This window comes from Papio anubis, chromosome 16 (genome assembly GCF_008728515.1).
Source record: "Papio anubis isolate 15944 chromosome 16, Panubis1.0, whole genome shotgun sequence".
Classification (NCBI taxonomy): domain Eukaryota; kingdom Metazoa; phylum Chordata; class Mammalia; order Primates; family Cercopithecidae; genus Papio; species Papio anubis.
In genome coordinates, this window is record NC_044991.1 from 815,468 (window position 1) to 842,174 (window position 26,707).

Sequence of the window (26,707 nt, forward strand, 5' to 3'; positions counted from 1 at the left end):
CAGATGGATTGTATTTGGTGACAGACTTTTCTAGCAGGGAAGAAGATCCAGTGTGAACTGGACCCAGCTCTGCTGCAACCAAAGGCAGGAGTGTCTGAGGCCTGGTGTGCTGGGCGTGAGGGCTGCTCCATGCAAGGGCCCCCGCTGTGCCAGTCGGCCTTATCCAGAGGAGGACAAACTTGGGGCGTCTAAATGAGGGGGTGCAGGGTAGAACAAAGCCCCCTCCGAAGTCAGGTCCTCAGCCCGGTCACCCTGGGAGCAAGAGCAGGCCATCCCCCCCGGCGTCAGGGCCCAGGGCCTTGCCACAGTCCTGGGGGTGCGAGCTTTCCGCAGTGACTGCCCGCTCCAGCTTTGGGCGGGAACAAAGGGCGAACGCCCTGGCAGTGCTGAGCTCTTTGGGGCAGGCACTTAGGAGGCTGGGGTCATCCTAGGAGCGGCCTCGAGCTCAGGAACGGCCCCAGAGTTTGTTCACGGGTGCACTAGTCTGCTCTCGCACTGCTGTCAAGAAACACCGGAGACCGGATAATTTATAAAGAGGAGGCTTCATTGGCTCGCGGTTCCGCAGGCCGCACAGGATTGGCTGGCGGTTCCGTAGGCCGTACAGGAAGTGTGATACTGGTGTCTGCTCAGCTTCCGGGGAGGCCTGGGGAAACTTTCCATCATGGAGGAAGGCCAAAGGGAAGCAGGCACGTTTTGTGTGGCCAGAGCAGGAGGAAGAGGGACAGGGGAGGCGTCACCCATTTTCAAACAAGCAGACATCTCGAGAACTCACTCAGTATAAGGAGAACAGCATGGAGGGGATGGCACTAATCCATTCCTGAAGGCTCTACCTCCATGGCCCAGTCACCTCCCACCAGGCCCCACCTCCAGCATTGGGGATCACAGCTGGACATGAGATTTGGTGGGGACGCAGATCCAAACCATAGCAAAGGGCAGGGCGTGCGGAGAACAGGGCTCCGAGGAGCCTGGTGGGTTTGGAAGAGAGCGAGTCTTGATCAGAGGTTCATGGCGTTTAGACCAGGGTTGGCAAGCTTTTCCGTTAAGGACCAGCTAATAAGGAGCCCCATCTTCGTGGGCCACGCGGTCTCTGGCAGCTGCTAACTCTGCCGTAGGAGCCTGAGATTGGCACAGTCGATTGTGAGAGAACTAGCGGCGCCCTGTGCCACAGAGGTCACTCACCTGCTGGAAGTGGGCTTGGCCACGCGGGTGACACTCTGACCTACACAGTCACTTGGGATTGTTTGAAAATATATTTTTAGGCTGGGCGTGGTGGCTCATGCCTGTCATCCTAGCACTTTGGAAGGCTGAGGCAGGCAGATCACGAGGTCAGGAGTTCAAGACTAGCCTGGCCAACATAGTGAAAGCGTATCTCTACTAAACATACAAAAATTAGCTGGGCATGGTGGCGGGCGGCTGAGGCAGGAGAATCAGTTGAACCTGGCAGGCAGAGGTTGCAGTGAGCTGAGATCATGCCACTGCACTCCAGTCTGGGTGACACAGTGAGACTGTCTCAAAAAAAAAGAAAATATATTTTTAAAAATCTCATCTAGGCCGGGTGCGGTGGCTCATGCCTGTAATCTCAGCACTTTGAGAGGCCGAGACGGGCAGATCACGAGGTCAAGAGATCGAGACCATCCTGGCTAACACGGTGAAACCCCGTCTCTATTAAAAATACAAAAAATTAGCCGGGCGTGGTGGTGGGTGCCTGTAGTCCCAGCTACTCGGGAGACTGAGGCAGGAGAATGGCGTGAACCTTGGAGGCGGAGCTTGCAGTGAGCCGAGATTATGCCGATGCACACCAGCCTGGGGGACAAAGTGAAAAAAAAAATCTAATCTAAAGTTTAATTTGGCATCTTAAGTAGAATTTCACAGACAATTCTTGAGGCAGTATCTTAACTACTTTTACTCGTTAATCTGTTTATTTGGTGGTGAACTCTTTGTTATGACTTGGAGAAGTTGAACAGCAGGTTATGCTCCTACTATGTTTTGTAGATAGATTAACTTTACTGTCACCACGTTCTGCCTATGATGTGTAACCATTCTTTTCTCAGGCTGAATAACTATAAAAAGTCTTGGCTGTACAAAGTGGGGTCTCTGCTTGTGATCGGACACCTCGTGGTGAATGCCGCCTACTCAGCCACGGCCCTGTACGTGTCGCATTTCAACTACCCGGGTGGCGTCGCGATGCAGAGGCTGCACCAGCTGGTGCCCCCCCAGACAGGTGGGTACTGGAGGCGCTGCCTGGGGACCGTGTGGCTCCGACCGCAGGGCTGGGCTCTCACGGCAGGCCTGGTTTTCCTAGACGTCCTTCTGCACATTGACGTGGCAGCTGCCCAGACAGGCGTGTCTCGGTTTCTCGAAGTCAACAGTGCCTGGAGGTAGGGTTCACACACAGCACGACCCTCCTGGAAGCCATGTGAGGGCCCCTTGGCACCCGGGGTGGGGGATGGGGCGATTTGGGGCCCTGGGCAGGACCACCGGCTCTCATCCCACAGGTATGACAAGAGGGAGGACGTGCAGCCGGGGGCGGGCATGCTGGCGTACACACACATCCTCATGGAGGCGGCCCCTGGGCTCCTGGCCCTCTACAGGGACACACACTGGGTCCTGGCCAGCATCGTGGGCACCACAGGTGTGAGTCTGAACCTGACCCAACTGCCCCCCTTCAACGTCCACCTGCAGACAAAACTGGTGCTTCTGGAGAGGCTCCCCCGGCCGTCCTGAGGGGGACCAAGCAGCCCCCAGCAGCCACAGGCCTTCCAGGAGCTGAGTGTTCTGGCACAATTCCAGCACAATTACGACAATTCAGACAAGCAAGTCAAAGGACTGTGCACCTGCCTCTCACAGACACCAGAGCAGGGCCAGGGCCTCCTCCACAGCCTCACCTGGGGCTCGCAGCACCAGAGAACAAGGGGCCCAGGTCTTGTTGGCACCCCGGGAACCACTGCCCAGGGTGATGGTGGCCTGCTCAGGGCTGGTGGGCGACAGTCATCTGTCATCCAGACCGGGTGCCATTCATGACTAATGAGGAGCAGCGGGCTCACCTGGGCACCTGTCTGCCCAGAGGCCACGTGTGTCGTGGCGTGCCCACCCGGGGGTAGCAGTTGTTTGGCAGCACCCCACGCCTGCTGCCAGAGGGCCTCTTGGGGCACCTAAGACAGCACCCCCTCTCAGGGGAGACCATGGTGGCCCCTGCCGCCCCCCTGACCTGCTGCCACCACTGCAACTTTTTTATTCACAGGCATCCCATCTCCATCACAGATAAAATTTTAGGAGATAAACACATTCAAAAAGGAATGAGAGAAAAAGAATAAGACAATAAATGTTGATTGGAACCTCTCAAGATTACAGAAAATAATGAGAATGAACTTTTAAAAATGTTTCCTATGTGATAGCTTATCACAGGTGACTATTCCAGGTGTTATGGTAAAGGGACAGCTTGGTGCTGTCAGCTTCACTGACCATGCGTTTATAAAGCTCCAAAGTACATGTGATGCTGCTGGGCACTGGAGACAGGGGACTAGGTGCTGCTGCACACATATGCACACATACCACACACACATGCACACACACAATGCACATGTGCACACACCATGCATACATACTACACACTCATGCACACAACATGCATACACACTACACACATGCACACACCATGCAGACACACTACACATGTATACACACACAATGTACATGTGCACACACCTTGCATACACACTACACACACATGCACACACTGCACACGTGCACACCATGCATACACACCACACATGCACACACACTGCACATGTGTACACACCATGCATACACACTACACACACATGCACACATACAGTGCACACATGCACACACCATGCGTACACACAACACATGCACACACAATGCACATATGCACACACCATGCATACTATACATGCATGCACACACTACACATGCACACAGTGCACAGGTTCACACACCATCCGTACACACCACACATGCACACACAATGCACATGTGCACACACCATGCGTACACACTACACACACGCACACATACAGTGCACAGGTGCACACCATGCATACACACTACACTCAAATGCACACATACAGTGCACATGCACACACCATGCATACACACCACACATGCACACACAATGCACATGTGCACACACCATGTGTACACACTACACACACGCACACACACAGTGCACAGGTTCACACACCATGCATACACACTACACATGCACACACAATGCACATGTGCACACACCATGCACACACCACACATGCATGCACACAAATGCACACGTGCACATCATGCATACATACCACACACCTATCCACGCACACAATGCACACGTGCACACACCATGCATACACCACACACGCACACGTACCATGCATACACACATGCACACACCATGCATATACACCATACACGTGCACACCCCCATACATACACACCACACATGCATGCACACACCACACGTGTGTACACACACGTGCATAAAGACATTTCTTCCTGAGCTCTTTGAGAACTTGTGGCTGTTGGCCCAGGTACCCTGGGGCTGCCTGTCCACCTGATGCCTCCTGGTTTTCCCATTGCATCTTGCGAACATCTATGCAGACACTTCCTGACTCCCACAGAGGCCAGATGGTGAGGCCTGGAGAGCAGGCTTCCCGGCCCCAGCATCCCACAGACATGGGCTCCCTCCCCCATCCATTCATCTGTGTCTCTCAGGTATTCAGTGGTTATCCATGCTCGTTCTCTTTTATCACTGGCCACATGGGGATTGCCTCCCGACTTCAGTGGTCTGTGAGTTGCTCCTGTCTTTAATTATCCTGGTGTTCAAAGTGTATGAGATTTGCTGGTGGGAACCCTACCACGCTCTGCCTGTGCGCCGCGCCTCTCTTTCGAGCACCTCCTCATGACCAGGCATGGCAGGGCATCCTCTTGGGCCTCTGGCCTCCGCCATTGCTCTTTGGGGCTTGGCTCCCTTTGGTGGGGAACAGCGTTAGAGACCAGGATCTAGACACGAGGTGTGCTCGATGCCACAGGGTGCCTGAGCTTTAGGCCCTTTCTGTGGACAGCTAGGGAGAACAGACGTGCCGACATGCAGACATACACGTACATATGTAATATGCGTGTAGAGATCTGAAACAGCTCAGAGCCGTGCGCGGATTCTGTCCCACCTTGCACGGTTCTCCCCCCTGAAGACCCTGGCTCCCAGCAGCAGCAGCATCCTCAGGCCTCTGCTGGGGGGTCCGGCGTCCTCAGGCATCTGCTGGGGGGTCCGGCATCCTCAGGCCTCTGCTGGGGGGTCCGGCATCCTCAGGCCTCTGCTGGGGGGTCCGGCGTCCTCAGGCCTCTGCTGGGGGGTCCAGCGCACGCCTGCTCGAGAGCTCTAGCGCAGCTTTGCCACAGGATTGCAAAAACAAACCCACCATGAAGAGGTCGGGATTGTGTGGAGTTCACTCCCTGCCCACGACTGCGGGTGCCGTAAGTGCTGTGCTCATGAGTTCCTTGGATAGGCTTCTCCACCATCAGTGTTGTGGTGCCTTCATTGGAAATACAGCTGGGTTCATTCTTCCCGTTTGCTTTCAGTCTTGTGCCTCCCACCACACCCCACGCCCTGTCCTATTAGGTTTGTAGAGTGTGACCATCCTTCTAGATGTCAAAACTGCCCCTAAAGACAGATGCAGGGAGCCCTCCCGTACCTCCTCCTCACTGTTTGGTATTGAGCATAGTTGTCTCCTGGTTTTCTCGTGTGTTTTATTTTGTAAAGATGAACGTATACACATGTATTCCTCTTTCTTAGATGGAGCATTCTTTTTTTTTTTTTTTTTTTTTTTTTTTTGAGATGGAGTCTCACTCTGTCGCCAAGGCTGGAGTGCAGTGACCGGATCTCAGCTCACTGCAAGCTCCGCCCCCCGGGTTCACGCCATTCTCCTGCCTCAGCCTCCCGAGTAGCTGGGACTACAGGCACCCGCCACCTCGCCCAGCTAGTTTTTTTGTATTTTTTTAGTAGAGACGGGTGTTTCACTGTGTTAGCCAGGATGGTCTCGATCTCCTGACATTGTGATCTGCCTGTCTCGGCCTCCCAAAGTGCTGGGATTACAGGCTTGAGCCACCGCGCCCGGCCCAGACGGAGCATTCTTTATATGCTCTTCTGCACTCTGGCTTTTTGGTTTTGTTTCAGAGACAGGGTATTGCTCTGTTACCCAGGCTGGAGTGCAGTGGTGCAATCATAGCTCACTGTAGCCTCCATCTCCTGGGCTCAAGCCATCCTCCCACCTCAGCCTCCCGAGTAGCTGGGACAGGTGTGTGCCACCAAGCCCAGCTAATTTTTTTAAAGTTTTTGTTGTAGAGATGGGGTCTCGCTATGTTGCCCAGGATGGTCTTGAACTCCAAGCTTCCAGCAATCCCCCTGCCTTGGCCTCTTAAAGTGCTGGGATGACAGGTGTGAGCTTCCAGCCACACATTGTTTTTTTTACATAACACTGTCTCCTGGAAACCATGGTGTCGACGCAAGGATTTCCCTCACTGTCTTTTAGAACCACGTGGCTGGCGCTCTGCCATGTGACGGGCTGCAGTTCCCTCAGCTGCTGTCCTCTCTATAGTCGGTCAGGTTATTCCCGATATTTTGTAAATTCAGATAATGCTGCCATGAATAACCGAGTGCCTTTGTACTTTCAGATTGTTCGAGGTGTGTCTTTAGGGTGAATTCCTGCGTGTGGCAGCGCTGGGCCGCGGGGTGACTGTGCGTTGGTTGCATTGGGTATTGCCGCGTTCCCTCCACAGAGTGGTCCCATTTTGCAACCCCACAGGGCCAAGTTTTTTTAATTGGCCAGTCTGAGGGGTGAGTGGTGGTTCAGTGTCGTTTCAATCATTTTTCTTTTTTTCTTTTTGTTTGAGACTGAGTCTTGCTTTGTCACCCAGGCTGGAGTGCAGTAGTGCAGTCTTGGCTCACTGCAGCCTCCGCCTCCCAGGCTCAAGTGATTCCTCTGCCTTAACCTCCCAAGTAGCTGGGACTACAGGGGCGCACCACCACATCCAGCTCATTTTTTTGTATTTTTAGTAGAGACAGGATTTCACCATATTGGTCAGGCGGTCTCAAACTCCTGACCATGTGATCCACCCACCTCGGCCTCCTAAAGTGCTGGGATTACAAATGTGAGCCACCACGCCCAGCCTTGATCATTTTTCTTATGAGTGAAGTTGAATGTCTTTTCATAGACTAATTTTTTGGTGTTTTTTTTTTTAGAGATGGGGTCTCACTGTGTTGCCCAGGCTAGTCTCCAACTCCTGGGCTTAAGTAATCCACCTGCCTTGGCCTTCCAAAGTGCTGGGATTACAGGTGTGAGCCACCGTGCCTGGCTGGGGTTAATTTTTTAATATGATGTGAGGTATGGATCAATTTTTTTTTTGTCTATGGATATCCAGTTGTTCTAGCCCCATTTGTTGAAAACGTTATCCTCAGTGGTGCACGCCTGTAGTTCCAGCTACTAGAGAGGCTGAGGCAGGAGGATCCTTTGAGCCCAGGAGGTTGAGACTGCAGTGAGCTGTGATTGCACCACTGTGCTCCAGCCTGGGTTACAGAGAGAGACCCCTATCTCTTAAGAAAAGAAAAAGAAAGAAAATACTATCTTTTCACCACTGAATTGCCTTTGCACTTTTCTCAAAAATCAATTCACTCGGCCAGGCGCGGTGGTTCACGCCCGTAATCCCAGCACTTTGGGAGGCTGAGCTGGGCGGATCACGAGGTCAGGAGTTCAAGACCAGCCTGGCCAATATGGTGAAACCTCATCTCTACTAAAAATACAAAAATTAGCTGGGCATGGTGGCGGGCCTCTGTAATCCCAGGTACTTGGGAGTCTGAGGCAAGAGAATCGCTTAAACCTGGGAGGCGGAGGTTGCAGCGAGCCGAGATCGTGTCATTGTACTTCAGCCTAGGTGACAAGAGCAAAACTCCCATCTCAAAAAAAAAAAAAAAAAAAAAAAAATCAATTGACTCGAGAATAAGAAGACAAACCACAAACCGGGAGGAAATGTTTGATATTTGTGAAAGACATATCTGATAAAGAACTGGGTCAGGTGCGGTGGTTCACGCCTGCAATCCCAGCACTTTGGGAGGCTGAGGAAGGAAGATCGCTTGAGCCTAGGAGTTCTAAAATCAGCCTGGGCAATATAGTGATACTCCGTCTCTACAAAGAACAACAACAAAAAATTTATTCAGGTGGGATGGTGCATGCCTGTAGTCCCGGCTACTTGGGAGGCAGAGGCAGGAGGGATTGCTTGAGCCCAGGAGGTCAAGGCTGGGCAACAGAGTGAGACCCTGTCACACAAAAGAAAGAAAGAACTGGTATCCAATATATACAAAGGACTCTTAAAACTCAAAAAATAAGAAAACAATGTGATTGAGGCCGGGCGCAGTGGCTCACATCTGTAATCCCAGCACTTTGAGAGGCCAAGGCAGGCAGATCACGAGGTCAAGAGATTGAGACCATCCTGGCTAACATGGTGAAACCATGTCTGTACTAAAAAAATTACAAAGAATTATCCGGGCATGGTGGCGTGCACCTGTCGTCTCAGCTAGTTGGGAGGCTGAGGCAAGAGAATAGTGTGAACCCGGGAGGCAGAGCTTGCAGTGAGCTGAGATCGCGCCATGGCACTCCAGCCTTGGCGACAGAGCAAGACTCCGTCTCAAAAAAAAGAGAAAAAAAAAGAAAACATGGGCAAAAGATCTGAACAGACCCCTCACTAAAGATACGCAGATGGCAACTGAGCATATACAAAAATGCTCCTCATTATATGGTCATTAGGGAATTGCAAATTAAAACAAAAATGAGACACCACTATGCACTTGTTAGGACAGACAAAATCCAAAATGGATAATGCCAAGTGCTGGTGGGGATGTGGAGCAACAGGAACTCATTCATTGCTGGTGTGAATGCTAACCGGTGTGGCTGCTTTGGAAGACAGTTCAGCAACTTCATACAGAACTAAGCATAGTCTTACCCTGTGATCCAGCAATCAAGCTCCTCAGTATCTATGCAAAGGAGTTGAAAACTATGTCCACACAAAAGCTTGTACAGGGATGTTTATAGCAGCTGTATTCATAATTGCCAAACCTTGACAGCAGCCAAGATGCCCTTCAGTAGGTGAATGGGTAAACCGTGGCATATCTGTTATTCAGTACTGAAAAGAAGTGAATGACTAGCCCATGGAAAGACATGAGGGAATCTTAAATGCATATTACTGAGTGAAGCCAGTCTGAAAAGGCTACATACTATATGATTCCAACTATTTGACATCCTGGAAAAGGAAAAATTACGGAGACATAAAAGACTGGGGTTGGCAGGGAGGATAGGATGAGTAGGTGGAGCATTGAGGAATTTGTGTGTGTGTGTGTGTGACAAGAGTCTCACTCTGTCACCCACAGTCGAGTGCCGTGGTGCAATCTCGGCTCACTGCAAGTTCCACCTCCCAGGTTCACGCCATTCTCCTGCCTCGGCCTCCCGAGTAGCTGGGACTACAGGCGCCCGCCACCACACCCGACTAATTTTTTGTATTTTTAGTAGAGACGGGGTTTCACCGTGTTAGCCAGGATGGTCTCCATCTCCTGACCTCGTGATCTGCCCGCCTTAGCCTCCCAAAGTGCTGGGATTACAGGTGTGAGCCACCACGCCTGGCAGAGGATTTTAAGAGCAGAGAAACTCCTCTGCAAGATACTGTAATGGGGTAGGTGCGGTGGTTCACACCTGTAATCTCAGCACTTCAGGAGGCTGAAGCAGGCGGATCACCTGAGGTTAAGAGTTTGAGACTATCCTGGCCAACATGACAAGACTTTGTCTCTACTAAAAATACAAAAATTAGCCAGGCATGGTGGCATGTCTGTAATCCCAGCTACTCGGGAGGCTGAGGCAAAAGAATTGCTTGAACCCAGGAAGCAGAGATTGCAGTGAGCCGAGATCAAGCCACTGCACTCCAACCTGGGCAACAAGAGCCAAACTCCATCTCAAAAAATAATAATAAATAATAATATTACTATAATGGTGGATACATGTCATTGAACATCTGTTAAAAACCATAGGCCGGGCGTGGTAGCTCATGCCTGTAATCCCAGCACTTTGGGAGGCCAAGGTTGGCAGATCACCTGCAGTTGGGAGTTTGAGTCCAGCCTGACCAACATGGAGAAACCTCGTCTCTACTAAAAATACAAAACTAGCTGGGCGTGGTGGCGGACGCCTGTAATCCCAGCTACTCAGGAGGCTGAGGCAGGAGAATCGCTTGAACCCAGGAGGCAGAGGTGGTGGTGAGCCGAGATTGCAGCACGGCACTCCAGCCTAGGCAACAAGAGCGAGACTCCCTCTCAAAAAAAAGAAAAAAAAAAAAAGAAAGAAAGAAAAAAGAAATACGGAGGCACGTGTGTGTGTACCAAGAGTCCTGAGGGGCAGCAACAGTTATACCAGCACCCAGAGCTCGGCCTCTGGACACCATGCTCCAGGGAAGGGAAGGAGGGCTCCTTGGAGAAAGGAAGATTCTGCAATTCCAGGGCAAGGGCAGAGAAGACGGAGGATGAGCGTGGGGGATCTTTTCCCCCAGAAAAGGAGGAAATGTTACGAATGATGACGACCTATCGAAATGACACGGAAGGCAGACGGAGGCCTCCCCCGCCCAAATCTGGAGGACCGGGCAAAACGACAGAACTGTTCATTCATAAGCAATACAGGAAGCCCTGAGTCCACACCGATAGGAATCAGTAAATACGAAGTCTCTGGAGGGATGGTGTGTACACTGCCTCAGAGCCTCCACACAGTTTTTAGTGGAAAATAACTTCCCAGTGAGAAGCCTGGCAGACGCGGCCTTCACCAAGGGAACACGGTGGTTACAGCAGACGGCGACCCTGGCATAACACAGAGGAGAATGCAGTCCCTTTGGTGACGTTCTGCCAACACGCATGCCCCCAGTCTAACTGTGAGGTGACTCGCCTCTTCTCAGCACGAGCGCCAAGCTCACGGAAACCAGGGGGGCGCTGGAAACCAAGGACACATGTCCACTAATGAGACACAACCTTCGGAACTGAGGCTGTGCTAGAAGCCTGTGGCCAGGGCAGCCCATGCCATAGGCTCTGTGGACCAGGGCCTGGGACGGTTGGGATGTGCCGGCCTGGCCCTCTGCTGGGGGAGGCAGAAGTGCCCACAGCCTCCCGCAGCGGCACCCCCTGGGTCCAGGGCCTGGGTGTTTCTGCCCCTTGGGCGTCTGAGGCTCCCCCACCCCTCCTCCTTCCTCTCCAAACTCCTCTCGCCCTCCTAACTCTGCCCCGGCGTCCGCTGGCATGACGCAGGTGCGGAGGACTCGGGCCGTGGGCATCAGGTTGGCTACTTTCCAATGGCTCCAGGGAAAAAGGTGATTTGTATTGTGCTTTCAACGTTCCTGCAAGATAGAGATAAAGATAAAATTATTTTTAAAAGCTAGTTTGAATATATATTTTATTAAAACTAGCTGCAGATGGGAATTTCCATTAAAATAGCCTGAACACAATGGCTCTTTTAAAATGAGAAGATGGCGATCAGGGGTCCTGGCGGCAGCGCTCACCCTCCTGGTGCGCTCACCCTCCTGGCGCCACACCGTTCTGAACTCCTTGCTGTCTGGTCGGTTTCCGATGCTTTTGAGCTGCCTCCTCCTGGGGACAGGTCCTAATGACTTGCTCCCGTGAGTGCCACTTTGTGGAGCTTGGTATTAAAACTGGACAGTGCATTACTGAAGCATCCATATGCTCATAAAACTGCCCCAAACTGAGCTATAAATTCAGTGCCGTTTCCATCAAAATACTGTCAGGATTTCTCATGGATCCTGATTTTAGAAATTTAAGAGAACAGGTGGGACACGGTGGCTCACGCCTGTAATCCCAGCACTTTGGGAGGCCAAGGAGGGAGGATCACCTGAGGTCAACAGTTCAAGACCAGTCTGGCAAACATGGCGAAACCCCGCCTCTACTAAAAATACAAAAATTAGCCAGGGGTGGTGGCAGGCACCTGTAATCCCAGCTACTGGGGAGGCTGAGGCAGGAGAATCGCTTGAACCCGGGAGGCGGAGGTTGCAGTGAGCTGAGATCATGCCATTGTACTCCAGCCTGGTCAACAAAGCAAGACTTCGTCTCAAAATAAATAAATAAAAAATAAAAATTAAGAGGACAAAGTACCAGGTAAATGTTGACAGGAAAAGAGGAAAGATATTAAGACTTCACTGATGCTGTGAGACCAAGGGCACTGTGGTGGAGACACAATGGGCTGGACCATGCCAGAGAGGAGCAGGGGACCAGGATAGGCCTGCACGAGGGCTCATGTGGCCTTGGGACCATGGACCTGGCAGAGGCTGGGGGTAGGTGGCCATGTGGCCCCTCCTCCCTCGCCAACCTCCTTAGGAGGATACTGGAGAGGTCCCCCGGGACCCGCTCTAGCCAAACGAGGTCTGCTGGGATGTTTCTGGAAAAATCTTTATTTCCTGAAGAAAAAGAGCCTCTCACGGGGAGAGCTTTAGCCACAGACGTTCCTGAGCATGAGGATGACGCCTGGGTGACAACTGAGGCCCAGGGCCCTGTCGTCAGCACCCCAGAACTCTCATGCAAGAGACAAGTGCATATTTAAGAATTGTTGAGCCACACCAGTGGGTTTCTTCTGGTCTGTTAACAGACTGTGCAGGAAGGTGCAGCAAGTCACTGAAAGGCTGACATGGACATCAGGACCAGCTCACTGGGAAGAGACGGCGGGTGACCCAGCAGGGACACGGGCCCTTCCCTGGGGCACAATGCCGAGCAGAGGAGCTGCTCACAGGAGACCCCAGGAGACCCAGTGTTTGCCCTTCCCAGAACTCAACCAAGACTGCCAAGTGGACTGATGGCCGAGTGAATCTAATCCCATTTAACTGCAGCTGATCAAATATTAATCAAGACTCCTTTAGAGTGATTGGTCCTATTCAATTAAAATCCACTACATTTATAAATAGAGGACATTTCTTTAAATGCTTAAAGAAAACCTGGTATTTTAATTAGTAGCCTCAATAAACTAAATGTTAATTGTAAAGCCCTAAGTAACCATAAATGGTTTTCCCTCAAGGATACAAACTCTCCTCATACCACTTTATTTATTTATTTGTTTGTTTGTTTATTTATTTATTTTTGAGATGGAGTCTTGCTCTGTTGTCCAGGCTGGAGTGTAGTGGTGTGATCTCAGCTCACTGCAACCTCTGCCTCCCAGGTTCAAGCGATTCTCCTGCCTCAGCCTCCTGAGTAGCTGGGACTACAGGTGCCCGCCACCACGCCCGGCTAATTTTTGTATTTTTAGTAGAACTGGGGTTTCGCCGTGGGCCAGGCTAGTCTCAAACTCCTGACTTCAGATGATCCGCCCACCTTGGCCTCCCAAAGTGCTGGGATTACAGGCGTGAGCCACCACACCTGGCCCACTTTTAAAATGAAGCAGAATAAAACTCCCAGTCACAAATTCAACCAAAATTACAAAATCCCTACAAAGGACCCTAACGAGAAACGACTAGAATGAAGCGAGTGGATGTCAGAGCAGGAGGATGGGAAGACTCACCCCTGCAAATGCCTCTGCCTCTTAAAAGCTCCAATGAGAATTTTTGTGGTGATAAAATACTGAATACAGCCACAGAGCCCTATACAATAATGAAGTGGTTTTACTAACATAGAAAGATGGGCTGTAAAACAATGTATACAGCACAGTGTCACCTGGGGCTCAGTCTCCCCTCTCCCTCCATCAGCCTGTCTTGTCTGTGTCTGCCCCCAGCAGCAATGCTCCTGCCCCTCCTCCTCCTCCTGCGTTTCACTCCCACACGTGACTCCCTCCAACTCTCCCCTCCCTGCCTCAAGGGTGTCTCCCTCTCTCAGCTGTCCTCCAGGGCAGTGCCTTTGGGGCGGGTGGACATGAGAGGCCTCTGGCCTCCACACACTGCCCACTGCTACCCTTGCTCAAGACTGCTCCACCAGGGAGGAGACGGCCGTCTGGCAGGATGGTCACTGGGGCCAGAGGGAGTGGTCAGTCAGGACACATTCTGGAACAACACTCGCTTTATTTGCTGCCGAGGCAAGTGTTCAGATCTCTCACTGTGACTGTCTATTTCTCCTCTTAGTTCTTTCTGTTCCAGCAGCATTTTTGGAGCTGTGTTCTTTGGTGCTTTTATGTATAGCATTGTGTGTCATCCCGTTAACCTCACCATTTGGTCACTGAGCTGTCCCTCCATCTCTAATGAATCCTTCTGCCTGAGGCTGTGCTGTCTGATGTGAACAGCTGTAGCACACATGTGGATGGTGCCCTGGCTTGTGGCCTCTCCATTCACTCCGCATCCTTGGACTTGACGTGTGAATCCTGTGAATGAACACAGCTGGGTTTTGTCACTGTATCCCATCTCACACACTTAATCAGAGTTCGCAATCCACTTACCTTTAACATGCTTGCTGACACATTTGGTTTAAAGCTACCATTTGCCTCTCGGTTGCCTATGTGTCCCATCTGGTTATTTTTTCTTTCTTATCTTCTTTGGGATTAGTGAAAGTAGTTATTAGTCCAATTTCCTCAACATGTTTATTGCTTTTAGTGGTTACCCTAAAGATCATGTCTGATGTCAGAATCTACTTTATTTTTTTGAGATGAAGTCTTGCTCTGTCGCCCAGGCTGGAATGCAGTGGTGCCGTCTCAGCTCACTGCAACCTCTGCCTCCAGGGTTCAAGCAATTCTCATGCCTCAACCTCCCGAGTAGCTGGGATTACAGGCATCACCAGGCCCAGTTAGTTTGTTTTTTTTTTTTTTTTTTTTAGTAAAGACGGGGTTTCATCATGTTGACCAGGGTGGTCTCAAATTCCTGGCCTCAGGTGATCCACCTGCCTTGGCCTCCCAAGGTGCTGGGATTACAGGCACGAGCCACTGCGCCCGGCCCAGAATCTACTTTAAATCCATACTTTCACCCCTTGCAGGATGGTGCAAGCCCTTATTTCCCTCCCACCTTTTGCACTTACTGTCCATGTATCTTAAGTCTACCTGTATTTTAAACTCTAAGAGAGTTTTAGGCAGAGTCTATTATTTAACTTTCCCATTTCCGCTCCTTTCAGGAGCATTCCTCATTCCTTCCCACATCAAGTGTCCACCTGGAGAATTCCCTCCAGGATATGTTTTAGGGCTGGTTGGCTGGTGACAAATTTCTGCAATTTTCTGTTTTGTCCAAAAAATTAAGATCACCCTCACTTTTGAGGAATCTTCTCACAGAATATATATATCTAGATTGGTAATTATTTCCTCTCAGCATTTAAAAAAAGCCACTCCACCATTCCAGCTATTTGTTTGAGATAGTCAGCTGCCAGCTTTATTGCTCCTCTGAAGGTAAAAGTGTCTCTTCTCCCTCCCTCTGCTTAAGATTCTCTTTCTCTCCAGGTTTCAGTACTTTGCCATGATGTGCCTAGGTGCAGGTTATTACTTTCAATGTATCCACATTGGGGTTCAAAGATATTGACATCTATGGCTGATATCCCAACAGTTCTGGAAAGTCCTCAGCTGTGATCTCATCCAAATGGCACTCCACCCTTTCTCTCTCCTCTTGTGGGACCCCCATCAGCTGTGTGCTAGTCCTTTCCCTTGCACTGTCTCTCTCAGGCACTTTTCATCTCTCTGTAATCTGAATGTTTTCTACCAGCTTGTCTTCCAATTCAGTAATCCCTTCATCTATGTCTAATTTGGTATTAACTACATCTAGGGAACTCTTCATTCATTGTTGTGTTTTTCAGCATTAGCATGTTTATAGATTCTCTCTGGTGGCATTCTCCACCTTCTCATCCATATTACTGAATGGAAAAATCATAAAGCCCATGTCTGAAAACCCAGTATTTGGATCACGTGTGAGACTATTTTCTTATGATTCTCTTACTTTTCAGTCACTTGGTCTATTTTTTCAGTGCGTCTCAATTTTTTATGAGAGTCAAACTGTTTATCTGTAAAGTTATAGGAGCTCTGATCTTTTCACTGAAAGAAAATTTAGTTTTCCTCTGGCAGAAAGGTGAAGCAGATCGCCTGGATGCAATCAAGGCTGAGATGGCTCAAGCCATGTCCAGACTTGGTGAGGGCTGGTCCCTCTCCAGTTTGCCCTTCAGGAGTCTCACCTGGAAACCTGAGTTTTCTCAATGGCAGGCACTGAAGTCCCAAATTTTGTCTCCCTTGCCCAAAGATGTCTCAGCTTTCCAGGCTTTTGCTGCTGTATTTGGGTTTCCAAGCCTCTTGCCTTGAGCACAAGCAACAACCAGGAATAGGCACCTGCTGCAGGGGAAGATGGACACAGGGAATTGGACCACTTCTCTGAGGCTCCTGGCATCCCGGCCAACACGACAGCTTGTGTGTTGCTGCTGGTCTTCCAGCCCAGTGACACCGCACCAGCTCTGGTTGCCACCTTCTGTCAGGCCTTAGAGCAGGACACCAGCAAATGGCTCAACAGGAAAAAATGTTGTGAATGCAGGACTCACCTTTATGCAAATCTCATCTCGCTAGAATTTTGTTTCCTCAAATCCTGGCTGTCTTAATTGCTCTCTGATGTCTTCAAAAAGCTCTTTTTAAAAACATATTTTATATGGCCTTGATGGTTCTTGGGAAAGGTTTGGTCTGATACCAGTTGCTGCCTCATAGTCAGAAGTGGAAGGGAAGGGAATTTTAGCTTTAAATGAAGTTCAATGTTTTATTATTGCAGGAATGGTCTTCAAAAAGTTCATGGAAAATGCATACTATGACAAAACTATGCACGGATTTCAAAATTATTTTGCACCAAAATAAACTCATACCAACTTGTTATAACATGCCTGAATAGATCTGGTTTGAGGCAGTAAGAATAAGACATCAGTTTGAAAAGGGCTCCTATCAGAACAACATGAATTCTGCAAAAACTGAAGCATCAAATCTATAGTGAACCTTGGGTGGAAGAATGGTGAAAATCACTGATGCTTTACAAAAAGTGTATGAGGACAGTGCCCTAAAGAAATCAGCAGTGTATATACATAGATACCTCATTTTAAGAAGTGACAAGATAACGCTGAAGATGAAGACCACAGTGGCGACCATCCACATCAATTTGCAAGGAAAAAATTCATCTTGTTCATGCTCTGATTAAAGAGGACTGATAATGAACAGAACAAACAATAGCCAAGACCATAGACATCTCAACTGGTTCAAAATTGAAGTCGAGCAAGCTTTCCATTACATGAGCACCAAAACCGTTGTGCCCAGATCAGCTGCAGACAAGAGCAGAACTTTCAATGGAAATTTTAAACGAGCGGCATCAAGACCCTGAAGCATTTCCTTGAATTATAACAGGAGATGGAACAGGGCTTTACCAGTACCATCCTGAAGACAAACCACAATCAAAGCAATGGCTACCAAGAGGTAGAAATGGCCCAGTCAAGGCAAATGTGGACAAGTCAAAGTAAGGTCATGGCAACAGTTTCTTAGGATGCTCAATGCATTTTGCTTGTTGACTTTCTGGAGGGCCAAAGAACAATAACATCTTTTTTTTTTCTTTTTTTTTTTTGAGACGGAGTCTCGCTCTGTTACCCAGGCTGGAGTGCAGTGGCGCAATCTCAGCTCACTGCAAGCTCTGCCTCCCAGGTTCATGTCATTCTCCTGCCTCAGCCTCCCGAGTAGCTGGGACTACAGGCACTCGCCACCACGCCTGGCTAATTTTTTGTATTTTTAGTGGAGATGGGGTTTCACTGTGTTAGCCAGGATGTCTTGATCTCCTGACCTCATGATCCGCCCACCTCGGCCTCCCAAAGTGCTGGGATTACGGGCATGAGCCACCACGCTCGGCCACAGTAACATCTTATTATGAGAGTGTTTTGAGAAAGTTAGCCAAAGCTTTAGCAAAAAAACACCCAGGAAAGCCTCGCCAGAGTCTTTCTCCACGATGACAATGCTCCTGGCTTATTCTTCTCATCAAATAAGGGCAATTCTTCAAGAGTTTTGTTGGGAAATCATGAGGCATCCACCTTACAGTCCCGATTTCGCTCCTTCTGACTTTGTTTCCTCGTTTTAAAAAATCTTTAAAGGCACTCATTTTTTCTTCAGTTAATAATGTTAAACAGGCTGCATTGACATGTTTAAATTCCTAGTGCCCTCAGTTCTTCAGGGATGGACTAAATGGCTGGTCTCACAGCTTACAAAAGTATCTTGACCTTGATGGAGCTTACATTGAGAAATAAAAATGTTGCTTTGTTGTTGTTGTTGTCGTTGTTGTTGGTTTTAAGAGACAGGATCTTGCTCTGTTGCCCAGGCTGGAGTGCAGTGGTGTGATCACAGCTCATTGCAACCTCGAACTCCTGGGCTCAAGTGATCCTCCTGCCTCTGCCTCCCAAGTAGCTGGGACTACAGGCATGCACTACTATACCTGGCTAATTTCTTGAACTCCTGGTCTCAAGCAGTCCCCCCACTTCAGCCTCCCAAAGTACTGGGATTACAAACATAAGCCACTGTGCCCAGCCAAGAAATAAAGTTTTTATTTTTTATGTTTTACTTCAGTATTTCCACAAATCTTTTGAAGTCCCTTCATATAATGACTGGTAATTTCATTCACTGAAGAGACAGTTCTGAGGCTCATATGAAGAGCTTTTTATTATCTGAGACAGACCTGAGAAATTAAGAACCTGCCTAAAACATCATTTCCAGGCAGGGAAACAAACAGCTCGCAGCTGGGGTTTTGAATGGAGAGGCAAAGTGGGAATGGCTAAGAATTAACATATTTTCTAGTTGCACCCACAGTCCCCTCATTCAAGTACAGTGAGAGTCGTGTGACTGTCAGCACTGGGCCTCTTGTCCATCTTCCTGCAGGACTGTCAGCAACTGGAGGGCACAGACGGTTTGACCATTGAGTGCCTAGTTTCAACAAACGTCCACCAACCAAATAAAGGGAATGTACAAGATAAAACGACTCTCCCAGTGTCACTCAAGAAGGGCCATATTTTCTGTTGAGTAAAGCAAGCCCTCATTTTTTCCTGCAATCCCCTTTTATACACTCACTGTTACTCAGAACACTTCAACTAAAAACACAGCAGCATGAAGATGAAAGCTTAAAACAAAACAAAACAAAACAAAACATAAAGGCAGGCTAGCTCAAGGACCAGGAAACTTGCTGTTCTGGAAAGAGCCAAACAGTGAGTGTTTTCAGCCCTGTTTGGCCCTTTCAGTGGGCCTGTGGCCTCTATCACAACTACTCAATTATCCTGTCGCAGCCTGAAAGTAGCCAAGACAACATGTTAAAAAACAGCTGTGACTGTATTCCAAGAAAATTTCACTTAGAAAATCGGGCAGAGTGCCGGACTGGGTCCGTGGCTGCAGCTTGCCAATCCTGGATTAGACTATATGCTCTATGAGACCAGAGACTGTGTCCACGGAAATCTCTGTTGCATCCCAGGAACTAGCCCAACCCCTGGAGAAGGGAGAACACTTCGTCCCAGTCCAGTGAACGAGTGGGTACGATTCTGCTACAGTTAGTTGTGCTGGCTTGTTTTGGAGACAAAATCCATGAAGCTCAATATCCCAAAATTCTAAGGATATTACCATTCCAAATACAATCTTAAGAAACACAGGACTGCAAGCTGGCCGTGGGCACAACTGAGCAAGAACTGTGGCTCCCTCCTATCCTGTCTGTGCACAACCCTTTCTACACCAGGATGACACTGTCCAGAGCTGCTGGCTACGGAAAGATGGGTGGGCCATGGACCCCACCTCCTCTGCAGCCTCATGGGCACTGTCCCTGACCAGCACTCCTGGGCATTCTGGAAGCAGGCTGTTCTCATAGGAACGAGTGCACAGCTACCAGGTGAGAGGGCACCAGGAAGGGCATGCACAGAGGCTGCGGCCAAGGCAACCCCTCGGAGTGCCCACTGGCTCCTGCATTCTGGCACCACTTGAACAGGAGACCTGGAAAGTCATCACCATGACCGTGATCAGAACTGCTGTTGTAAGAATTACATCTCCACTTCCCCAGAGCCCTGTCTGGGGTTAAGGTGAAATTTCAAATGCTGCCCAAGTATGGGCTCTAGATGATGGACCACAAAGAATATGCCTATTTTCTTATCCTAAAAATAAAAAGCCAGTGTCTGCCAGCACTAGAAAATTGCAAATAAAAAGTTTAATTTCAGAAACTGAGTTCACCATTTATAAATACACTAAAACATAGTCAATGCAAATTTAGATTAAGCGTAGGTACAGTATTTCAACAAAACAACAACTTTTCTAAAAGGTCGTAGGCAAATGAGTGATCTGTCTCACCCAGAATATTTAATTGGTTTAAAATGAGAAAATGAATCTTTTTTTCTCTGAAGACATAATTGTTAAAAGAATCTGACAACTGATACTTCATTCTGATGTCCTTGGGATTCTAAAATATCCCAGTGATGGCTGCATCTTCCCTATCGTAAAAAAAAAAAAAAAATCTAAACACCTAAGGCTATTCTTACAACTGTAATATAACAAGCTTCTTCCCTGTTAATAAGCCATCGCTTCTAAAAAAACTTTACACAAATGTGATCAAACAAGGGGCTCAGTGCACACATTTCGAAAGACAGCTTCAGAGTGTGGAGATGCTAAAGCGGAGGCGTGGGGGTTTCAGCAGGGACCACCTGCCGTCAGCGTGTCATCGAACGCACTGGCGAAGTGATGAGCACAGTTACAAACGGATCACATTTCAGAGGAGCTGATGATAAACAGTTGGGGTATCTCTGAGTTAACTGACCATGTAAAGCCTGAATGCAGAAACCTGAAATGGGAAAGTTCTCAAAATAAGCTCCATGAAACATCTAAGTTTCGTTTCCAAATGCCACGTCTCTGTCGTAGTAAACAGTTACCTTCCAGAATATTATCTGTACTCCGCGGGACACTTTAGAACCTGCGGTTAAAAACTGCTTAGTCAGGATGGCTTGCCCTCCACCTCCTATTTACAGATTTCATTTGATAGCCACAAAAGCTATTCTGTTGCAATTAAAGCAATACTTAACTAAAATACAGTACCTGATTCGTGGTTTGTACATAATTGAGTAAAAAGCCTACAGAATAAAATTGTTTACATCTTCTTTGTCATTCTAGTAAAACAAATTACTAGCCCAAAATTTTAAAAAACTTTACAGTTATGAATTAAAATCTAGTCACCATATTTCATAGTTGACAGGACAAGCTATTTCTAGTGGACGTCTTAATAGAACACCCCGCAAAACCTGGCCTGAAGGAAAAGGGGTAAGGCACGTGGAGACACTGGTGAGCTGGAGGGCGGCCCTGAGAGTGCCTGGTCTGATGTCGTGCACGGCCCTGGGCGGAGCGGGTCACAGACCCGGTACGGGCTGCTAACGCTGGGGCAGCCACGCCTCTGGCCTGGTGGTGCCGTTGTGAGTTTCAATACTGAAAGTATATTAAGGGAAGATTCACTTTCAAAAAGATAAGTTTTTCAAAATGTTCCATCATGAGCCTGGATTGGCCAAGGCTGCCGTTCTCAGTGGGCGTGTTGAACAGCTTTTCTGAAGGGACGATGCTTGGGGGGCAGCCCAAAAATCTGACGGCCAGCGCGGACAGCCCCGGCCAGGACGCCTTCTTCAGGTTCCAGTAGGTGAGCGGGTCACAGCCATGTTCAAGCACTTCCTCCTCCAGATACGCGAGCACCATGTCTTCAGGCAGCTTTTCTCTTGGGTCTTTCTTCTTCACCTTGGCCACAAGCGACCACAGGCTCTCCTCTGCGGCAGAGTCTTTCGACGGGGAGCCAGCATCACACCTGTGGGAGGCAGCCGCGTCCTCTGAGGTAGAATTCATGAGTTCGAGTTCCCTGATTAAATCCTGCTTGTACTGCTCCGTCTCCTCCTCCGTAAACAGGGAGGCCTTGTAGCGAGGGTCCAGCAGCGTGGCGAAGACGTACCGCGGGTCGTGGAGGGTGGCAGACAGGCGGCTCACCATGGCCTCTTTCAGAGAGCGCAGCATGGTGTCGATGCCCATCGTCTCCTCGAAGAGCATCTCCACCTTCCTGTTGAGGATGTGCACCATGGGGATGACCTGGCTGAGGGTGGACATCTGCGTGCTCATCTCCCGGCTCGCGGCCTCGAAGGGCTTCAGCGCACAGCACACAGACTGCATGACCTCCCACTGGTCACAGCTGATCAGCTCTCGGAAGTTACACTCGACGGACATCTCGTTAATGGCCCTTTTCTGCTCGATGAGCCGCTCGAGCATGTGGAAGGACGTGCTCCACTTGGACGGGACGTCCTGGATGAGGTGGTGCTGGGGCAGCGCATACTCCCTCTGCAGCTCGGCCAGTTTCTCCTTCGCCTTGGGCGAGCGGTGCACCCGCTCGCAGATCTTCCGGGCGAGGCTCAGCAGGTTCTGCACCATCCGCTGGCTCTTAATGGCCTCGCTGACAATCAGGTTCACCGTGTGGCTGAAGCACTGCACGCTCGAGTGCTCCCCCTCGCTCAGCGTCTTCCCGATGCTGGGGTTGTCGGTGACGGTGATGCCCACCTGAAGGCCAGTGGAGGTCACCCACGCTTCCCACCAGCACTCCAGCTGCTTCTGAATGCTGTTGCCACTGTAGTCACAGTCCACCTGCGACACGTCCAAGAGCGCCGAGCAGTGGTGGTCATCGCAGCGCGGCCGGGCCGATGACTCGAAGGAAACCCAGTGGGCCGTGAGGGTCAGGTACTCACGGGTCTGGTTACTCATCCATATTCCAGACGTGAAGTGGATCACACCACTCTCAGCTTCCTTCAGGTGGGACATAATTATCTGCTTCACATTATCATACATACCTGGGATAGCTGTCCTGGAGAAGTAGGAAGGGGCAGGGAGGGAGTACTGAGGTTTCAAGTATTCAAGCAGCCTGTTAAAGCCAACATTGTCTACAAAAGAATATGGCTGGAGGTCAAGTGCAATCATTTCAGCTATGAGACTTGTGATTTTTTTGGCAACTGGGTGAGAATCATAAAACTTCTCATTGGTGTCATCGAAGGAGGAAGCGCCTGATAATTCTGTGCCCCGCGGCACCCGGATGTCCGGAGAGGAAGGCCGCGCCGTCTCTGAGACCTCGGTTTTCAGCACGTTGCTATGGAACCGCTGTAAATGTCTCAGAAGACAGCTGGTGCCCAAGTTAGTCGGCTTCTTCCCCCGGCTGATGGTCCGGCCACAGTGCAAGCACACGACTTTTGTGGAGTCTGCGGAGCAAATAGAAAAATGATTCCACAGTTTTGAGGTCTTTTTACTATTAACAGGAAACATAACTTGATTGTTTTTTGTGACCACTGTTGGCAAGTCAGTCAGTTTGGAAGAGGAACTTTCTGCAGAGGCCAAAGTGGCATACGGAGAGTTTGCCAGACTGGCACCCAGAAAGCCCTTCTGGCTCCCGACAACTTCTGGGTGGCGCCGGTAGAGATGTCTCATCAGGCAACTGGTGCCCACGTCACCCTTCTTCCCCCGGCTGATGGCGCAGCCACAGTACCGACACTCGGCCTTGAGGCTGTCCGTGGGGGCCAGGGAGAAGTGATGCCAGACCTCCGACTTCAGTCTCTTCATGACCTTTTTATTCTGCTGGAAGACGGCGCCAGATTCAAACAATCTAGGACTCAGCCCGTCAGCCTGCTGCTTCTCGGGAGAGGACGCCGAGGCCTCCCCCACGTCGTCGGAAGACGAGAAGGCCGCCGCGTCTTCCATCAGCCCATCTCCAGGGTTCAAGTGAGACTGCAGGTCCTCAGTCAGCCTGTCAGGGGAGGAGGAGGCCGAAGGGGACTCTCTGACCAGCTTTACCGGAGACGAGGACACAGAGCTGAGCTCCCCCTCTGGCGGCAGCAAGGAAGGCAGCAGGGTGGGAGGGGTGGAGTACAGAGGCGGGATGCCCGTGCCCCCGTTCTCCTGCAGCACGATGGCGCGGTGTGCTCTCCACATGTGCCTGATGAGGCAGCTTGTGCCCAGGTCCTTCCCGTTCTTCCCCCGGCTGAACTCGTTCATGCAGTGAATGCAGACGGCTTTGGAGTTGTCCAGTGGTGACAGGTAGAAGTGCTTCCAGACAGCGGACCTTCTCCTAGACCCGGAGGTGCTCTTTGGAAGTGGAAGGCTCTTCTCCGCTAAGTTCTCTGCAGTTTCATCGTAATGGAGAGCAGGGAGGTGGGGAGACGCCCCTACCAGGGCTTCTTCTCTGCCGCACTTCTCTGAAACTGACATGTCAGAGGAGATTTCTTCAGAAGAAACTACAGACACAGACTCCTCTGTTATTCGATCGGGGGACGGGATCTTAGATGTCACTTTCTGGACAAGTTTGATGGGTGAGAGGATGGTGCTGAGGTCGCCCGTGTCCGCAGGCTGCGGTGGAAGCAGGAGGGAGGGAGAGGGGAACGAGGACACGGCAGACACGCTGCCGTTTTCCTGAATGAGCACGGTCGGGTGTGCGCGCCTCACGTGCCTCATGAGACAACTGGTACTCAAGTCTTTCTCGTTTTTGCCTCTGCTGAACTCTTTCACGCAGTACATGCATATTGCTTTAGTGCTGTCTCGGGGAGAGATAAAAAAATGCTTCCAGGCTGGAGACTTCTTCCTGGAGCTCATGTTCCGGCTGGAAAGGAGGCTCTGGGTCACGGCCTCCATGGCCACGTCGTAGAGGGTGCTGCTGTACTGGGAGAACAGCGCGCCATAGTCGTCCTCACTCTCTGCAGACAAGTACTTCCCTGGGGGCTTGCAGCTGCAGCCCGTCCCGCCGAGGCCCGCTCGCTCCCCACCGCTGTCCGTCTGCTTCATGTCCTCTTGCTCACTTCTAAAGTCCATTCTTTCCAAACTATCAGGAGGAATTCCATCATCATCTTCCTCTTCTATTTTAAACTTTATTTTATCAGAAACGAAATCACCGTCCTCTTTGGGACAAGTTTTCAAGTTATTCTCCATGACTGACCATAACTACTCTGGCTGTGTCTTAGGTTCATAAAAAACTGATCCAAATGCTCATTTGTGCCCCCGAATGTAGATTATCTTCACTTTTTCATCATAATTCCATCTTTCAGGATGTTCCTATAAATATGGCTAATCATAAATAGTACTGAAAAAAAGAATGTGTGACTCATGGTCTTTGAGCATAGATCACTGCTTTCCAGGAGTCCTGCTACTAAATCCTCATGGTGTAGACGACGATGTGTGCAGCAGAGACGGGCTTCTGGTCCGCAGGACAGGATCTGCCTGGTCATCTTGAGAGCATACACGTGACCCTTGTGCATTACCTGTAAGAGACGAAATCAAATTAAGCACAGAACTAAATCACACATTTTAATCTCTATCATCATGGCTACATCAGCCTAAATATGTATAGAAAAAAACTGTACAATGGAAAACTGGAATAGAAAAACTTGTTCCTTGACTTCCTGCAATCCATTTACGCAGTGAAAATACTCCCAAATTGTAAAATAAGCAAAAAATAGAGACATGAAAAATATGCAAGTGGCCTATTAATAAAGGATTGGGGAACAGGAACTAAAACCTAGAATGGTATAGAGAGGTTGCTTCATCTAGAATTTATACCCTCATCCTTCAAACAGTTCACGAGAGGTACTCACAGCTGCTACAATCAGCAAAGCTGAATTCCTTGAAAGCAATTCATCCTACCTTGCTAGAAGACCTGATACATGAAATACGAATTAGAAAAACTCCAGCTAACGTCTGAAATCATCAACCCGGACGAAAGCTGAATATAAAATGGACCACGGTGGTTCCTGCATCTAAGAATGGAAAGATGTCCTGTGGTATAAACCGCTTCCAGCCTGTCCTTCTGTCACCCATTCAATGCTCCGTCCCCAAGTGACGCTGCGTCGTGCTGGAAAACGCGGCGGAGAGGAGACAGTCACGGGACCTGACAGCCAAGAACCACAAGATTCCAGCTATGGTAAATGCTGGAAGTGAAGGAACATGGTGTCACAAAGACAGGAGAGAACAGGGGCAGAAGCTGTAAGGGTGTAACTGAGCTGAAGCTCAGAGGACGATGGAGTCACCTGGGGTAGGAGAACCCAGTTTAATAAGGAACTAAAACCAAGTAGCAACAAAAACATGTTTTCAGCAATATGGCAGCATAAATATCCTGTAATAAAGCCAGACTCTAGAAAACCTCCAACAAACTTTTTTTGAAGAGACGGAGTCTCACTGTCACCCAGGTTGGAGTGCAGCCTCGACTTCCTGGGCATGAGCCCTCCTCCCAACTCAGCCTCCCAAAGTGTTGGAGTTACAGGCGTGAGCCAATGCGCCCACCACAAACTTACTTTATAAGGTATTACTGGGCATGCCAGAAAGTGGGAGAATTCTTCGAGTGGCAAATGGGCAGGAGAGGTGCGCCATCCCCAGCCTGGCCAGCATGGGTCACCCCCACAGGGAGAAGCTGAACCTGACATTCCTCTACCATGCAGGAACCAAGAACTGAAGTCACCACATCATGTATTTTCTAAACCAGGGCATTTCTGAGAGTGAAAGGAAGCTATTAATAATACTGCTGGGGGCCGGGCGCGGTGGCTCATGCCTGTAATCCCAGCACTTTGGGAGGCCGAGGTGGGTGGATCATGAGGTCAGGAGATTGAGACCGTCCTGGCTAACACAGTGAAACCCCGTCTCTACTAAAAATGCAAAAAGTTAGCCGAGTGTGGCGGCGGGCGCCTGTAGTCCCAGCTGCTCAGGAGGCTGAG

The 26,707-nt window shown here is 49.7% G+C and overlaps 2 protein-coding genes across 8 annotated transcripts in view; one reads left to right on the top strand and one right to left on the bottom strand.

Annotated features, from left to right (window-relative positions):
• The window catches only part of ALG12 (ALG12 alpha-1,6-mannosyltransferase), a 63,581-nt gene that overhangs the window by 13,478 nt on the left and 23,396 nt on the right, over positions 1-26,707 (top strand). For 4 of the 7 annotated variants that reach the window (XM_017945424.3, XM_021921707.2, XM_021921708.2 and 1 more), the window contains exons 8-9: positions 2,052-2,221; positions 2,303-2,378. In XM_017945424.3, the coding sequence (XP_017800913.1) occupies positions 2,052-2,221; positions 2,303-2,378 (246 nt within the window). Of the gene's footprint in view, positions 1-2,051; positions 2,222-2,302; positions 2,379-2,495; positions 3,346-12,677; positions 13,068-16,728; positions 20,484-26,707 lie in introns of those variants that run through there. The other 3 variants (XM_009217540.4, XM_017945426.3, XM_003905728.5) reach the window with 3 other exon arrangements.
• The window catches only part of ZBED4 (zinc finger BED-type containing 4), a 34,500-nt gene continuing 27,933 nt past the window's right edge, over positions 20,141-26,707 (bottom strand). The window contains exon 2 of the mRNA XM_003905726.5: positions 20,141-25,261. Within this exon, the coding sequence (XP_003905775.2) occupies positions 21,417-24,932 (3,516 nt within the window). The 5' untranslated portion in view covers positions 24,933-25,261 and the 3' untranslated portion in view covers positions 20,141-21,416. The remainder of the gene's footprint in view (positions 25,262-26,707) is intronic.